This window comes from Arvicanthis niloticus, chromosome 22, assembly GCF_011762505.2.
Source record: "Arvicanthis niloticus isolate mArvNil1 chromosome 22, mArvNil1.pat.X, whole genome shotgun sequence".
NCBI classification, from domain to species: domain Eukaryota; kingdom Metazoa; phylum Chordata; class Mammalia; order Rodentia; family Muridae; genus Arvicanthis; species Arvicanthis niloticus.
The window spans coordinates 41647378-41665895 of record NC_133429.1 but is presented as its reverse complement, the minus strand read 5'-3'; the positions used below and the strand labels follow the sequence as shown (position 1 = coordinate 41665895).

Genomic DNA, 18518 nt, shown 5'->3' with positions numbered 1-18518 from the left:
GTGTGTGTATAATGTGTATATACCTATATCTATTTATATTTTCAATTCTGATAACATATAACATATCCATCTGTCTGTCTGTCTATCTATCTATCTATCTATCTATCTATCTATCTATCACCTATCTCTCTACCTACCTGTATTTCTCTCTCTCTCTTTCCCTCTATCTATCTATCTATCTATCTATCTATCTATCTATCTACCTACCTACCTACCTATCTACCTATCTATAATTTTATGTATATGGGTGTTTTGACTGCACATATGTCTATGCATCACATGCATGCCTGCTACCCCAGAAAGCCAGAAGAGGGTTGCATGAGACCTTGGAACTGGAGTTATGATGGCTGTGAGTCTTCATGTGGGTAATGATAATTAAAACTGGGTCCTTTGGAAGAAGAGTAAGTCCTTTTTCACCATGGAGCCACCCCCATTTGCCCCCACCCCTTTTCTGTGTTTTAAAGTATTTCTCTCACTAGAATAAAATTACCTCTTTGTTCTAGCCTAAGATTTAGATTAATACCTATAATTACTTCTTTGTTCTAGCCTAATGTCATATTCCTGCCAAGCAGCCCATTTCCTTATCCTTGGCCCATGTCAGACTTTTGCCAAGCAGAATCTCTGCCTGCCTCTCCCCCTTTTTTATTTCATTAACAAGACTGAGCCTGTCTTAGGTTGTTATGACAAGAATGCCTTCCTTACCTGTCATGGAATATGCATTATCCAAAGAAATGCACTTCTGTCTAGGCTAGAACAAAGAAGTAATTTCAGGCAGGAATCTAAATATTAGGCTATAACAAAGAAATAATTTCAGACAGGAATCTACATTTTAGGCTAGAACAAGAAAGTAGTCTTCAGACATGAAAATGACTTTGGGCTAGGACAGGGAAGTAGGCTCAGATATTTTGGTTATCCTGATAAGCCCTTAGAAATGACAGTCATGGGGTTTATTGCCTTGCTTGTTCTTTGACTATTTGTGTTTATTGTATTGCTTGTTCCTTGACTATTTGCATGCACTGTATTGCTAGTCCCTCAACCTAGAACTGACCTTAATGCATGCATGTAATTAAAATGGTATAAAAGCAAAAAGGAGGAGGGGGGATGAAATAGGGCATTCTAGGAAAGGGAAATGGGGAAAGGGGATGACATCTGAAATGTAAATAAATAAAATATCCAATAAAAAAAGAAAGAAAAAAAAGAATAAAATCACCTAAAACCACAATTTTATAGTCAGGTCATCACACCCTAGAACTCTGTCTGGGATGAGGGAGAATTCAAGAGATGATTAAAAAATAGCACAACAGGACAGATGGTTGTTGGCATACAGCCAGATCCCCAGGAAGACGAGTTCTGTAAAACAGCCCAGGTGTCAGTCTACATTAGGCCAAGCCTATGTTCCTTCTTTAAGACAGGTGACACAAAGCCAGTGTAGCTCATCATTCATGTAGGTCTGAAGTGAAGACCTTGGTGGCCACTAGGGGGATCAGTCAACCCTGAACTTCCTCCCTACAAGGTCCCCAGACTGTAGGAACCTTCAGCTTCTGGCTGGACTTCTGAATCCATCTGCCTTTTTGGGTTTTAGCCCGGCTGGCATCTGAGAAGCCATGTTGCCCAGGAGGAGGGCACTAACAGCTATTTGGAAAGCTATGTTCAGACCATTTTGGAGGTGGATGCTCTCCAAGCCACTCTGTCCTTGAAGCTGCTTTAACTTTCAAAGCTCAGGAAGGAGCAGCTAGAATCTCAAACCACAAGAGAAACTTTCCAGGAAGGCATAATATGGCGTCACCAGCAAGATTCAAAGAGGGCCTAAACAGATGTTAATGATATTATAAGCAGCTTCTATATTACAACAGCAGGTTTACAACTATTAGTGAAAGGCAGGAAAGAGGCCAGCCTACTTGTCTGTTTGGCTTAGTTCTAGTTAAGGAAATTAATGGGACCACAGAACAGATGCAAAATTGCTGCATTACTTATCTGTAATGTTAGTTTCAGCCTTCTTGAGTGCCGCCTGTTTAACAAAATGAACACTGTCTGGCTTGAATCCATAATGGCAGCTGCCTGCCCTGGCCAAATAGGAGGTTTGGATTCGGGACATAGTCTTTGGAAGGCATACATGCATAGGTCAATCAAAGTTCACTTCAATGAAAAAAAAAAAGATGGAATTAGTTTTGGAGTATGGTTGAGTTTCTTGGAGTTGGACTAGCCTGAGAAAATAAAGCATCTAGAGTATCCCTAGGCTGGCCCTGGGGCTCTCGGCCATTTTACCTGGGTGCATCAAAGCAGGGGTTCACAGGAGATGTAGAAGGTTTATGAGTGGAATTAAACTTCTTTATAAAAGTGATCATTTCTAAGTCTTAAAATGCCATTCCAGGACCTGAGACTTTGTCGTCATCTGGGAACTGGTTAGAAATGTCATTTCCCTATGCCTTTCCAGACCTGGAACAACCACAGGCTCCAGAAGAGCGATTCTCAGGTGTGCTCAAGTTTGGGTGCAGTTACTACAAGAGAACCATGAGACAGAAGATTCTTCCGGTGCTTGGAGCACAAGCAAGATTCACAGAGGAGTTCATAGCTCTTCTCCAGCCTAGGTTTTAGAGGTAAAGCTATTTAAAAAAAAAACTTAGCCTGGGCAAATAAATAAATAAATAAATAGCCTAGCTTGGCTTGATGAGCTGAAAACATAAACAAATAAGAAAGCTCAGATGTTTGAAGAACAAATTAGACTCAAAGTAATGGCCAAATTTGCATAGATTATATTATACAATATGCAGAGTGAATTTGTTACAGATAGGACAATCAAAGGCTTGAACATATTTTTCCACACACATGAGAATCCATGAAAAGGGCAAAGGGCTAAAATCACAGATTCTCCAAACAAGCAGCTGTCTGGTTAGCAGACAAAGCAGGGCGGTGGTACAATGCAAAAATACGGGATTGAGCAGCAGCCCCTGATGTGCAACCTTGAACAAGAGCCTCCTATTTTGCCCTGCTCAGTTACACTCCTATGCGGATGCACAAGACATTCTGAAGACAACACTGTAAATGAATCTAAAGGGAGAAAAATTCTCAAAGATCCAAGCGTTTGTAAACATTTGGCCATCACAAAATGAAGCTAAAATTAATTTTCTCTAACAGTAGTTATTCATACCACTCACTGGGTTCTGTGTGGTATAAACACTATTGCTAAGATATAGTAATTCCTTCCTTTGTCCCTTATGGCAGCCATATATGGTAGATATTAAATGGATCTTTGTAGATCAGGAAACTGATGTTCATAGAAGATATCTGTGGAAATCTCCATCTGTGAGTGCAGCTGTGAGTCCAGCTGTGAGGAGTCCAGCCTGTTTGGAGTTCACAGTCATTTCATTCTATGGACCCAGACACAGAGTTTTTCAGACTCAATCATTGTGAGTAAACCAGTGGTCTCTAAGCAACTCCTTTGAACTTGTTCCCCATGCAAGGTGCTGTAGCAGCTCCTCCCATTGGCCTTGGGGGTCAATTTTAACTTACTACGATGATGCTCTAGGATACCTTCCCATTTCATCTCTTATTACATCCTTCGCATCAGCCTACTGGGACGGGTCATCTTCTCGATGGCTTTCTGCCCTACTAATAAACCCTCTCTAGATCAAAAGGGTCGCTTCCTTGAGCCTGGGCTGCCTTATCTGGCCTTAGTGGGAGAGGGAGCTTAGTCCTGACTCAACTTGATGTGCCAGGATAAAATGGTACAGGAGGGGTGTGGGGCTCCCCTTCTCTATGAAGGGGAGGGGGGAGCAGGGGGAAGGAGTGGGTAGTGGGACTGGGAGGGGGGAGGGAGGGGGCTGTGTCTGGGATGTAAAGTGAATAAATAATGATTCAATCATGTCTGAGAGAGTATGTGTTTTGTTTGTTTTTTGCTTTTTCGAGACAGGGCTTCTCTGTGTAGCCCTGGCTGTCCTGGAACTCACTCTGTAGACCAGGCTGGCCTCGAACTCAGAAATCTGCCTGCCTCTGCCTCCCAAGTGCTGTGCCACCACTGCCCCGAGAGTATGTGTTTTGATACATCAGTTTGAGAAAGCATGGTTTTGAGTAAGTATACCCCTCACGGTAACATTTATAGTCATATTTTTGGGGGTATACACGTGATGTTTTCCAATGAAAAGATTTAGGATTTAAAAAAAAAACTGTATTTAATCAGCACGATGATTACCATAATATTAGGCCTAGGGATTGATTACAAGAGTGGATGTAAGAAGGCGGGGCGTACGCCCAAATGAGGTCAGCAGCTGAGAAGAGGGTGGCACTCTCCCAGCAGTCAGCTGCTGTTTCTGTGAGCCCTGCCAACCTGTCTGCAGAGCTGGCTCTGAACCTGGACACATTGCCAGCTCTGTATACCATGCATATTCATTCCCCGGGTGGGCTTTCTCGCTCTGCAAGGAAGGGAGCTGAGGATCTGCTGAGCTGCGCAAATCAGGCTAAGTAGGTTTTTCCACAGGGCTTTGCCTCTTCCTTAAGACAGAGCCGGTCGATGCTGGAGGCTTTAGCCCTTTCAGTGAAATAAATTCCCCAAAGCAAGTGCAGCGGAAGCAAACTCGAAAAGAAGGGGATGTAAACTTGGCATAGAAAAAATCAGTGCTTGAGAGACTATAATGAGTAAAGGCTTGTGTGCATTTAAAATGCTGGATACAAAATATATTTGTATATCTAATTATCATTCCCAACTCTATTAATGAATGTAACTAGTTTTTTTCCCCTTTCTTTTCTTTTACTGAGAATAGAAAAGTTAAGCATATGGCTTGGTGTGACTGTCACCCCTAGACCTCTTCTGTGTTAGGTATGAGAAGATTCTAGAACACGGACAATTTAAAAAAAAAAAAAAAGATTGATGTTATGATTCCAATGATAAATGTCCCTAAAGGCACCCACATTAAGGGCTACTAGTTTTAACTGGTTACTAGTCTGTGCCACTGCTAGGGACCTTTAGGAGCTGGAACCCAAAGAAAGGAAGTTAGGTCATTAAAGGCATGTCCATGAAGGGGATACTTGGATGGTACCTCTGCTTCCTCTCTGTTTCCCAGCACCTGGCAAAGTGGTATAATGCCATTTGGATAAGATTAAAAGGTTGAGTAATTCGTACATGACACATACACACATTGCACTGAAGATCGACCTTTACTTAACCAATTTATTGGATTACTTTGTGTGTCTTTCTCTTCTGTCATAAAATATACAAAGCGATGCCACAGAGTGGTCTCAAACAACAGGTACCTATTGTCATTATTGCTCCCCTGTTCCCTGTATTTATTTCCTATTCTGGCTACAGTTGTAAAATAAAAAAAAAATTAGAAAAAAAAAACAGTTTATTCACTCTGTGGTCTGAATATAAAATACCTTCTCCTGGCTCATGTAGCGTAGTCTCTCGGCTGGTGGAGCTATTCTGTGAGGATCTGGAAAGTGCAGGAGGCAGGACTGGGCTGGAGGAAGTAGGTTACTGGGGCATGCTGTTGGAAGCTGTATCTTGTCTGATGGCCTTTCTGTTACCCACGCTTCTTTCTGTCTACCATGAGGTTAGCTTGGGCCACATTCTCTTCCCTCCATGATGTAAATGTGTCTTCACCATCACGCCCTTCTTACAGGATGGACAAAACCATCCCATACCACACTTTGTATTAAAAAAATATATTTATTTTGGCTAGCCCATATAAAAGACATAAAAGTCTGATATTTTATTTATAAGCCATCAGCCTAGGCTGGGCAGGTTTTGAGCTATCCTCACCTGTACCCAATCCATATGTCACTTGTCACTTGCTGTTTGAGGCTCTTGCTGTCTGAGCTGCTTTTGCTCTGCCAGTCTGGGTTCAGGGTGCACTTCTCTAGAGAGTCAAAGGCTCCTGGTCCATCTGACTAATGGAGACCTCCTGTTCTCTCTGCCTTCTTCCTCCTTCTCCTTTGTGGTCTCTCCTGAGCCCCATCATTCAAACCTCTAGTCCCGCCTTTCTCTCTCTACTGTCCAATCACAGGCTCTAGCCTTTTATCAACCAATTAACTTTAAATTAGGGAACAGGTTTATAAAACAAAGGCTGATGTGGAGGCAACCAGATCTTGGCGTTTAGAATTTATATCATTTGTATCCATCAACACCTAACACACCATGGATCAGCACGAGCGATTCCTAACGTATGTACTTTCTCACAGTGATGAGAAAAGTAATGCAGCTATTAAAACAGTTGTCAAGCGTGTTTATGTCAGTTGTATGTGTTACTGATACTGTGTAATATAATTAAGTTTGCTTAATTGATAAAGTATCTTTGCGGTTTTTATATAAAAAATGTGCATGATAAAAATCTGTTAATTAACAGAGAGGAAAATCAAAAGTTGGGTAAAGTGGGGCAGGAAGCTGGGCAATGGTGGTGCACGCCTTTAATCCCAGCACTTGGGAGGCAGAGGCAGGTGAATTTTTGAGTTCGAGGCCAGCCTGGTCTACAGAGTGAATTCCAGGACAGCCAAGGCTATACAGAGAAACCCTGTCTCGAAAAACCAAAAAAGTGGGGCAGGAAAGACAGCTCAGCAGATAAGAGCACACACTGCTGTCCCAGAGAACTGGGATTTGGGTTCCCACACCCACATCAGGGAGCTCACAACTCCGTCTAACTCTAGCAAAAGGGGATCTGACGCTTTCATTTCCCCAGTTTGGGCACCTGCACATGTACACATACACACACACAAATGTACACACATAAACACACAAAGCTGAAACTTAAAACAGGTCTTTAAAAGCTAGGAAAAGTAAACCATAAAGTTGTTTTAAATCATTTAAATTTTACCCTATTAAAATAAATCACTAGTTCACTTTTCACCCTTTAAATGACAATAACATTTTAAAAGGTAGAGGAAAAGATCTTGAAAGTTTTTATTATAAAGAAATGGTTAATATTAGAGGAAGCAGATATGTTTAAATTGATTTAAATAATTTATAATGTATCCATAGATCTAAACATGATGTTACTTCATTAACATGGACAGTTCATTTTCTGTATCAGTTAAATATATTTATTTTCAAGAGGAAAAATTCAAACAAACATGGAAAGAGTTATAATTTGAATATTAAGCATCTTCTCTGACAGTCTTAGACACTGAAGGTCCCACCCACCAGACGTCTGGTACTACTGATAGATGGTTGGATCACAAGGGCAGCAACTTCACCAATGGATTAATGCACTGGTGAATTCAGACCGAGTCAGCCTTCAGGAGGCTGAGTTTGGTCGGGAAAAGTATTTCACTAGAATGGCTTGGAGGGGACTCTTTCTGTTCTTTCTGTTTTTGTCTTTGCTCATTGCTGTCAGGTGAACGGTGTGGATCCACCATGCCTTTCGGCTGTGACAACTTCACCATAGTCCAGAAATAACCCAGCCAGCTGACCATGGACAGAACCCAAGAGTGATAATCAATCCTTCCTTCATCAGGTTGTTCTTGTTATCAGGTATATTCTGTGGCCGTGGCAGGAGGACGACGACCACAGGAGACTGATACTCAGAAGTAAAGTTTTGTGTCTTCTTCACTGTGCAATGTCTAACTTTGGAAATGATTTGTGGGAGGGATTTGGAAAAGTTTAAAGAAAAGGCTTTAAGAAAAAAAGCAGCTTAAAATTCTGTAAGGAAGGAGAGTATACTAGGCAGTTTTGGGGGAAGCTCTAAAGACCAGAATGATAGTGGGATTATTAACAATTGCTCGTGAGGTTTCAGATGGACTTGAGGACCCTCTTGGATGGGAGACTGGAAATTACACTCAGGCAAAGAACACGTTCGAATTCCTTTTCCATGTCCTGATACTTTGTGAGATGCCAAATTTAAAGTTATAGACTACTCCAGTGGAGCACATTTCGAGGTAGCACAGAATTTAGACTCGCATGGACATTACTCACTGCTTTTATTTGGACTTATAGTGAGAATCAGGAGGAGATGCCAGAGCAGATGGCTCTGAATAGCTTAGAGTTTAAGTTTAAAGAAAAAAATAACAGGGAGGAGGGGGGAGTTCTTTTAGGCTGAAAGTATAGTGAGCTTGCTGAGAGGACTCACACCAGAACAAGCAGCCAAGTACTTTGAGCTGGGACGACAAAGATGCTTTGGTGGCATCTCAGGAACGAGGCTGTTCCCATCCATCAGTGGCTCAAGGGCATAAAGATGTAAAGCCTTTGAAAGCCTTTGATTGCAGATCACTCCAGGAAGCCTTTCATGCACAGGCTGCCAAGGCAAGTGCTTCTCTGAGCTCAGCTAACAAACACTCAGAAGCTGCTGCAGCTGCGCTCCACGTGGGTCTAGTCCCTGCTCGAGTTGGCCAGGAACCTTCATGCCATTCTGTGATGTTGATTTTGCTGCTTTGAATCTCAGAGGAGAATGAACTTGGGCTTTTGTGCAATGCTAGCTAGTGTTTTTCAGACTTTGGGAATTCTTAGAGACAAGACTAAATGCACTTTGTATCTTGAGTTGGCTATGGGTCCTCTGGAAGCCAGAAGTGCTTGGTTTTGGAATTTGACATGGTAACTCTAGGCTCCTGTGTGTTGAAGGCTTAGACCTCAGCTAGTAGAAGTTCCGAGAGGTAATTGAGTCATGGCAGTACTAATACTAATTATGGGTTCATCCTTTGATGAGTTTATAATGCATGAACCAACAGGAAGTGGAGCTGAGTGTAGGAAACAGAACACCGAGCATCACTTTGGAGGCTATAACTTGTCCCTGGCCCCGTCTCATTTGGATTCTTGATTCTTCACTGCCATGGGCAACTTAATTTCTTCCCACCCCTTTGCCATGAGGCTCCACCTCACCATAAACACTGGAGCCAGGCAACCACGGATGAAGATCTCTGAAACCACGAGTTCAAATACATCCTCCCTTCAATTGTTTTAGTTAGACATTTTGTCTCAGAAATGAAAAGCCAACACTGAAGCAGCAAACCATGTACTGTAGGTATAGTTTAGGGAAACAAAGTGTAGTCTAAGACTTGAGGCTGTAATCCCTAGAACCACAGTCATAGCATGGGCCTTAGCTTAGTTGTAAGATTGGCAAAATCTTTTAAATGAAATCATTATGATACAGATTTCTAGAATTTCCATATCTGTGAATTATCGTAGTAAGTGGGCTTTTCAGTTAGTTCCATGATTGCATGGAATTTATAGGGCATCTACTGCAGGGTTATAAAAGCCATGCTCCTTGAATTACTAGTAGCAGTGCCTGTGACATTTGTCAAAGAATCCAGGACTCCACTTGGAGACAATGCCCACAATGTGTGTGTTTCCAAAGCACCCTAAGAAACTAAGGCACACCAAGGTCTGAGAAGCATTGCTCATACATTACTCTTTACACATCACAGAAGCCCCTAGAATGAATCCAACCCTTACAAATCATGGGACAGAATGTGGGAGGAATCCCAGAGCTTCCCTTTTATTCTCATTCTGTAATCCTGGTTTAAGAGGGGTTTTCTAAAGAAATAATTCAAAGGAAGGCGCAATTCTAAATTAAACCATGAACTCTAAATAAAGTCATGAAGTAGGAGACTACTATCTATGCTACTTAAATCACTGAAATAACAAAGAAAAGCATTAAGAGTTTGTAAACTACCTAAATATAAAGTTAAAAATGCAGCATTTGCCAAGCGGTGGTGGTGCACGCCTTTAATCCTAGCACTTGGGAGGCAGAGGCAGGCGGATTTCTGAGTTCGAGGCCAGCCTGGTCTACAGAGTGAGTTCCAGGACAGTCAGGACTACACAGAGAAACCCTGTCTCGAAAAACCAAAAAAAAAAAAAAAAAAAAAAAAAAAAAAAAAAAAAAAAAAAAATGCAGCATTCACCACGGTTAATATGCTACAAGTATCAATAAGCTCTTGGAAATGACCAGTTCCATTGCCTTAGAGTAGTATTCATATTTAAAATTGTCTTAATATAATTTTTACAAAAGTATCTTAGTTATAAAATTTGAAAGCGTCATTTAAATTCCACTCAGCACTCAGTGCATAACTCAAAGACACTTACAACTATATAAAACACTGCTGTGATATTATTAGCCAGCTGCTACATGGAAAGCAACAAGATTTATTATCTTTTTGACAGACAGGCTGTTAGAAAAGTCAGTCTTATGAGCAAGGATGCTGTCAATACCTGAGTTATCTTCATCTTTGCGGATTTTGAGCTTCACCAGGTCTTCACACTGCTGGAGGATCTGGACCGCATCTTCCATGGAGCAGTTGTCCAACCGGATGTTATCTATTGCAAGCAACTTATCTCCAAGTTCCAGAGTTCCCGTTCTGTTGGTAAGTGCACAGTATCAGGTGAATCATGATGAATACTTACTCAGACCATTTCAAGAGGCAGTGGGCATAATATTGCGTTCACATGACCATCAGAGGCAAAGCTCTTGAGCTGTTTGAAAATTGTACTTTATTGATAAGCTGTAGGAGGAGCTAGGGTGGGGGGGTAAGGAGAGGAAGAGGAGGAGTAAAGAAAAGGAAGAGGAGGAGCTAGGAGAGAGAGAGGGGAGAGAGGGGGAGGGAGAGAGATGGAGAATGAGAGGTGGACATGGAGGCTGATGGTTGCTTGTCTGTAGCAGTCAAAGGTAGTTGGTATATCTAGGTTGGGTATTGGGTTACACTTCTGATTGTATGGGCATCTTGTTATTGATCATTACCAAATATATAAGCCTTTGGATAATCTAAGCATTAGAGTCTCATCTGTACCGAGCCTGTGTGGTTGGCAGGATAATCTGGGCAATGCCCAGTCTTGCAGAGATATCGTGGAAGACTGGCAGAGCCATCTCCCACGCTGGCATCTTGTGGGTGGCAGGGCTGGTGTCTCTGGCTGGTTGTTTCTAGCTGCAGCACGAACGTGGCCTCATGGCCTCAGAACATGGCGTCTGATCTAGGCAGAGACGCTGCAGCCTAGACAGTCGGATTAACCGGAGGCCGTTTTTAAATAATTACAACAACAATAAGCACCTATATTTTTCTCACTCTTATTTGAGATGGACACTATGCTGATAAATTGTATATTATTAAAACATTTTCCTTATGTTCAATTTAACCTAAGCATTTACTCAGGAAGTCTAGAGCTCCTTACGCGGTACCAGGTACCAGAGACCCAAATATCCTAGTGTTTCTCTCAATCTTAATACACATTAGTGATGTATCCTCAGCTCTGAGGAGAGAGCTGCAGGATGAAAAAAGGCAAGACAGCTCAGGGTCACTGAGCACTGAGGTCTAAGATATTGATTGGCTCTTTCTTCATGTACCTAGAAACTTGCTGTGGCTGGAGAAGGGGACGAATCCGACATCACTATTTAGAAAATGGTCTCAGAGAGTCCCGTGCTACTTCTGGACTAATTGCAGCTCTATTGAAAGTCTTAAAGATTCATACAACCATAACAGGAATGAGAATAGATTACATATGTTTTTGGTGTGGAACTCTCCTTTATGCATTATGTCTATGTTAGAGTCTACTAATTGTTTCCTAATATTCAATCTATTCTTCTACTGGATCACCTATGATAGATAATACAGGCTCTCTTAGCATCCCTTAATCCCTTCCCATCTATGGATAGGAAATAGGGATGGCAAGTAGGTAGGATGGATTCCTTGCACACTTTGCACACGAAAAACAAATGTCTGTTCTTCTTTGATACATGATACTAATAAGTTTCAACACAACTGTGCCTATGTTATTTACCTTACACTCTTACAATGCCCTCCATACCTTTTGATGGTTAGGTTAGAATTTTGTTAATTGCACATTCCTTTATGATGACAGGTAGGGTTTTAAAATGTCTTTATTTGAAAAAATAAGAGGAAAGTTAAAAATATTTATTGGCATGCTCGATTACATAAAATGTACTTTTATCTGTGAAATAAAAAATACGAGACAATCTCATTTAGAAGTATAGTGATCAAGGAAGAGACCGTTCTAGTTAGCTTTAATGGTGGGTTTGATATAACCTAGAGTCTTCAAAGAAAGAAGTAACAGTCAAGAGAGCGTCCAGATCAGGCCTTCCTGTGGATATGTCTATGATGGATTCTCAATTGATAATGGGTTTAGGAGGGTCCAACCTACTATGAGTAGCATCATTCCCTAGGCAGGTAGTTTTGGGCTGTATAAGAAAACTAGCTAAGCATGAGGCTGTGAGTGAGCCAGCAAGCATCTCTTGGCTGTGAGTTCTCTGGTTAGAAGTGATGCTTCACAGAAGCTTGTGGGTACATCTTTCAAGTCCCTGCTTGAAGGCTTTACCCTGACTCCCTCCATAAGGGACTATGATCTGGAAGTATTAACCAAATAAATCCTTTCTTCCCCTAAATTGCTTTTGGTCAGACTTTGGTTTTGTTTTTAAATCACATCAACAGAAAGGGAATTAGAACAGGAATATAAACATTACTGGTGGTTCTAAAGTCTTACTTGTTCAAAGGGGACAGGATGGCAGAGCCATACCACAAGTTAATTGTGTTGGAGAGGTTCTGCTCAGAACTGGGTAACTTTTGAGGTTTCACCAGAAAACAGAAGATGGAAGAAAGTGAAGAAAACACTCATGCCGAGCTCATAAAATACCCTACAAATCACTTTAAGCTATAAGGTACAGAAGTACACTGACAGAAGGAACAGGCAAATGAGAAAACACACACTCCTTACCTGTGTGCCACACTGCCTTTCTTGATATCCGAAATGACAAGAGGGTCCCCTGGTTTTCTACTGGATGGCGCTGTAATAATGAAGACAGAGTGAGCAATCTTATATCCAGGACTCGTCTGAGACTATCTGTTCCCTCCTGCTGGACAGTAACTTTCAACACCAGTAAGAGTTTATATGTAAATCAAAACCAAACAGCAAAATATTCATGTAAAAGTAACTATTTAAATATGCAACTGAGGAGAACAGTTGGAGGGTTGATCATTGGGTTTATGCTGGCTCAGATCAGTGACCTGAAAGGTTGGCTCCTCAAGAGGAGAATAATGAAATCAATTTAAACTAGCTAGCTTGGTGATACTGAAGGCGAGCCTCTCTCTCACCCCTTCCCCCATGCCTCTCTATCAAGGAGAGACCACTGTGGACTGGAGTTCATCACGTTACAGAAGGGTACTGGGAAGGGCATAGGACAGTAAGGACAGCTTTAAAGTTCATGTTTTCCAGAAGGAATTATTTTGGTGAATGAGCTATATAAATCTTTATGTTCTGTTCACACCTAGAAAGCTCTACAGTGTTTTGGGATGTGAGTGCTTACTTTGTTATTATAGTAAATATTTTATTAGTTAATCAAATGCATGAATGTGTATATATTTATTCTAAGCATACACATATAGTCTCTATTAAACTGCACATAAAATTATTATCGGTCACAGTGGCCTTTATAATTTGGGGGTAGTACTTTCATTTGATAAGAATAAAAAAACATTTTAAAGGAAACTTTCCTGGCATTAACTCTGGCTATGAGTTAGATAGCACAGGGAATCACAAAGAAACCATCTTTGTTTACAAAGTTTGGATTTCATTTAGGATATCAATGTTTGTGTAAAAGACACATGGCCTCTGAGAGAAGATGTTTTGCCAACCTGAAGCTCGCAATGATTTCCTTTTAGAGAACATTAAGAGGCCCCTGAAGTAAGATTTTATTATAAACAGGCTGATCATTCTATAATAATCACAGAACCATATCATATCCTATAATCCCATCTGAATCCTAGAAAAATGTTTATGCATAAGAACAGATGGTTTACCAGCTCAGCATCATATTTAAAGGAAAATCAACACCCCCCAATACCTTACCCACTATCGCAATTAGTCCTGAGTAAATGCTAATGAGATTTCACTTAATCACTGTCCTTAGCTCACAGCAAAGAATGCAGAACAGTCTATTCACTATAATTAGTTCATTATTTAAATCTTCACTCAATGATTTGATATGACTTACCCATAGACACAGACACCTACCAATTTTACTCATGTCATATTCTAAGGTAAAGTTAGTTCTGGACACGCATGCACGCATGCATACACACACACACACACACACACACACACACACACACACATAATTCTTTATTAAATAAAAGCATTATTCTTCTATTATCTGTCAATGAATTTGCACAGTATTTTGCCAACCTGTAGTTACTTTTTGTTTTGTTTTTTAATCAAAAAGGTCCATATTCCTCTGAAATGATCCACAGAAAGCCAGCAATAGTAGGAGCAAGAAGATACATCAAACCCTCCCTGTTTTGCAAGAGAGAAAGATGGTGTCATGACATTATGGTGTCTTTATCAGGCGCACAGATATGGCAGTGAATCCTTGAACAGTTAGTAGCTGTTTATGCACCATGCCACAATGCCAGATTCTTCTCTGCCTTTAAAGTACCAAGCCAAGCCTATGCTTCCAGGCTCACTGGGCTCTAAAACCTACCAAGCAGGTCACTACTATTAATTATTAATGGAGTTTATACAGATACACAGCTTTGGTAATAGAAAAACAGAAGGACAATGTAGCGTAATGATTAAGAAATGACAATTTGATTATAATGGTTGGAGCCGAGGCCCTGGATCTAAGACTTCTGGGCTGATTGCTTGGGGACAGAGTCCTTAGGTGCCTCATCTGTACAACACATGACGAAGAGTCACAATCTTTACCTGAGAGTCTCTGTTGAGAGCAGTATGTGATCATCACAGACAAAGTGGCTAGATCCACGCACACAGGCACCATGTCTGCAGAAGGGCTGATGGTTATTACTATCCGGCTACACTGAACTCACTTCCCCTCTCCAGTATTTACATGGGAACTTCAATCTTTCATTTGTCACAGTCTTTATTTATTGGATCATACACAGAAATGTGACTCTTCAATAAGGAGCAACACACGATCACTCGATGCTTTGGGTCTGAATGGAATTGTCCGCAAAGCCATGCACTTACTTAGCACAGAATTCCAGAACACCACGAGCTAAGCAGTTCTGCACTGGGTTCTGGCTGTGAAATCTCAGAGCAATCGGTTTATACAGGAGGCAGAACTCCTTACATCTCACAAGGTCATGAGAAATGAGATAGTGCTCTCTCTTCAGAGATGTCACTGCTACTGAAGTAGCCATCCCGGCATGCCATTGGATGGGGGCAGGTGGTGACCTACAGTGAATGAGGTCAAGAGGGCGACTTACAAAGGAAGAGCAAAGACTAAGCTCTGAAAACCACAGACAGACAATAGAACTTCCTTGAAATCTCAATGCAACTGGTCAAATAGATCTGAAAGGGGGACAGGAGATTGACACTGTGAAATTGTGTGCGACATTATGGAGGTTAAACTCAGTAGTGCCTTGTTCCAATTTATGATCAACCAAACTAATTTTAACTCAAAATCCACTTGTGTCTCTAATGTCACCATTAAGGCACACAGGCAGTGATACATGTGTCATCCACAAGAGTGCTCGGGACTCACCCATTGATTTATGTAGCATTACAAAGTTAGTACTTTTGTGTTTCCCATAAGTACATATTCTTGAACCTCACAAAGAAACACTGCAATGCTTTTCAGAATGTATGTATTTGTTTTCAGCGTGTGTTTGTGTGTGTGTGTGTGTGTGTGTATGTGAAGGGCAGAAGACAAACTCATGTGTCACTATCAATTATGCACCTATTTTGAGAGGGTCACATACCAACCTTGTGCTAACCAATTTAAACAGACTGGCTACCCAGCAAACTCCAGGGATCTCCCTGTCTCCATCTCTCTGGTGCTGGGATTATAGGTGTATGATGTTATACCCCACATTTTTGCTTGGATTCTAAGTATGGGGCTTGGTCTCTCATGCCTAGAAGGCTAGCATTTAACAATTGAGCCATCTTGACAGCTCTTACTTTTCACTTGTGACCAAATTTCAAGTTCATACAATTTGGTTGGAAATTGTGCAGAAGTAAGTCTTCAATTTCCCGTTTCCCCAGATGCAAATAGAGATGATTCCTGCCCTTAAGGTGACTCATTTGAGATTTGATAGTGTGAGGCAATTTCTTTCAGTAGAAGCCACACTTGAGTTTTGATATGCGAAGCTAGCAACACGTGGCATAGCAGTCTCTAGTGATACTGTGCAAGGGTAGCAAGCCATAGCTTCCCATTGGTCCTGAGTTTGCAGATAAACACTGCACACTACAGTGTGCTGTATTGTTATATTGTATGAATAGTTTCCATCTGCAATCAGTTTACTGGGGACATCTTTGCATTCATCTGAGGAACACACACTTTAAACTTTGGTTGATCCCACTGGTAAAATAACATATAATGTTACTGTTTTATTTTTCAGTCTTAGTCATTCTCTCTTTACATTGTATTATGAATCATGGGGGTTTGTTCTCTTCCTTGCTAGGCCATCACCGCAACCATGTATCTTTCTTACCTCTCCATTCTTTCAACATACAAATAATTTATTACAAATAATCTTTGCAAGATCAATATGTGCTATTCGCTTTAGCATGCCTGTGTCAACAGTGCCCATGAACAAGTCAGAGAGCATCCAATTTCTATCCGTTCCTGCAGAATTCAGCCACATTTCCTTATTCTACAGACTTATTAGCTCCTGCTTTTGAAGATATAAGTTCAAAGCTTCTGAGAGTTCTTTTGGTGAGACACTTGATTTCACTGAGTAGGGGGAGGTACCTCACAGACTAATTCATTCACTCTTAGCTTTCAGCTAATCCCACTGTCTGAGCTATATCACCATTCTTAGGCACCCCAAGTTCTGAATGCCTCCAATGCTTGAGCCCTTTGGAAATATGAGGTGCATTGAGGTTCCTTGTCAGAGTATGTTGCTGTCATCTGTTTTCCTTTTCTTGATCTTCATCTAGGATTTGGCCATTGAAAAACCTCACATTTTCTCATGTCAAGATAGCATGTGCTCTCCCTCCATTGGTCAATCTCAGAAGTTAAAATCAGTATTCGCCCTCACTGGGAAAAGCTTATTTATATAGGAAAGATGAACATTTTGGGGCTTGTCACACAGCCTCCCTTTGTGATTTTATAAAAAAGGAAAACTAAGCTTTTGTTACTGCAATGAATTCAGTCACATCAAAAAGGCCAGGAAATTAACCACCTGCATAGAATATTGCCTTTGCTTTCCCAATCTAGGCTCTGGGAGGGTTCCTCAAAATCAGATGGTGACAGGGCTGAACTGTATGGGGACAGGAAAGCCAGTGCTTGGGCTGACAGAATATGTTGGTGTTGAGATCTTTGTTTTGCCTTTTATTAGGCTTTGGGTCTTTGGGTAGTTACACCTAACCATACCATTTCACTCTGTAAAATGGGCCATCTCAGGGCTCCTGGGAGGATTAAGAAAGTAAACACATGTCATCACAGAGTGCTGTGTGTCGCATAGGAGGGACAAATCCCTGTTGCAAAGCTCAACAGACATGTCAATGTCAGAATGTCCTAAGGGACAAGGTCACACACAGGGCAGAGACAACCAAAGTTCTCTGACTTGACAGGCAGGTGTCTTTGTTGGAAGATAGGAGTTGTGATTCTGGACAGGCTGGGGCAGGAGGCCATGGGGGGTGTGGCTGTTTCTGTTAGTTTACCTACTACAGTAGTTAGTTTAACTGCTGCAATAAATCATTCCATATTATCCCAACATCAATGAAACCAATGTCTGGCTCTAATGTGCTGTGAATATTTTATCAAGAGCCCATGAAAAATTGGTCTGAAACTGCTTACCACATCCAAATTCAGAGGTGGTCTTTTTTTTTTTTTTTTTTTTTTTTTCTCTGTTCAGTCTGGAGTGTAGCTGGATACACTGAGGCTTTGTATGCATCTCATGATGGAGGGCTACTTCCAAACACAGAGCGGGGGCGGGGGGAAGGAAAAAAGGGGGTTTTGTACAAAGATGGTGAGAAACTTCTGTGAGCCATGCAGGGCCTCAGCCTCACTCAGAGCCCACGTGTATTTAATGAGAAGGTGCTTGCTTTTCCTGCCAATATAATATAATTGTAGTGGATGCCAGATTAAAAAACTGTATTTTAAATGTTTATTCTTTGAGAGTTTCATACTATTTATTTTGGGGTGAACATTAGACTTTTGTTATCTAGAGATTGGTTAAAAGCATTTCACAAGGCTTTGAGTAAAGTCCTGAATGATCACCACCTTACATGTGCTGAGGTACTGCAATGTGTTTTGGTAATTAATATATACGTATATATGAACATATATGTACATATATATGTTCATATATGTACATATCTGCATGTGTATACATATGCATATGTATGCATTGTATATGTATAGATAGACATATATGTATATGAACACATGTACATATGTATATGTACACATATGTATACATTGTATATGTATAGACATATACGTATATGCATTTAATATGTGTATTCCTTTACAGAGAGGGGCACTTGGGTCTCTTGGTTCTTGCTCTCGAGCATTTTCTAAATCTTTGATGCATGCATTAGTTTCCCTCAGCACTTTGTCTTCACAATCTTATTCTAAGGCTTCTTTCTTGGGGGACACAGGGCTTAGTAGAACATTACAGATGAAGAC

General features: G+C 40.9%; 1 protein-coding gene across 17 annotated transcripts in view; it reads right to left on the bottom strand.

Moving 5' to 3' along the window:
• Positions 1 to 18518, bottom strand: part of Grip1 (glutamate receptor interacting protein 1) — a 636231-nt gene that overhangs the window by 55497 nt on the left and 562216 nt on the right. For all 17 annotated transcript variants that reach the window (XM_076920329.1, XM_076920326.1, XM_076920333.1 and 14 more), the window contains 2 exons: positions 12641 to 12710; positions 10130 to 10275 (listed from right to left, as the gene is read on the bottom strand). In XM_076920329.1, the coding sequence (XP_076776444.1) occupies positions 10130 to 10275; positions 12641 to 12710 (216 nt within the window). The remainder of the gene's footprint in view (positions 1 to 10129; positions 10276 to 12640; positions 12711 to 18518) is intronic.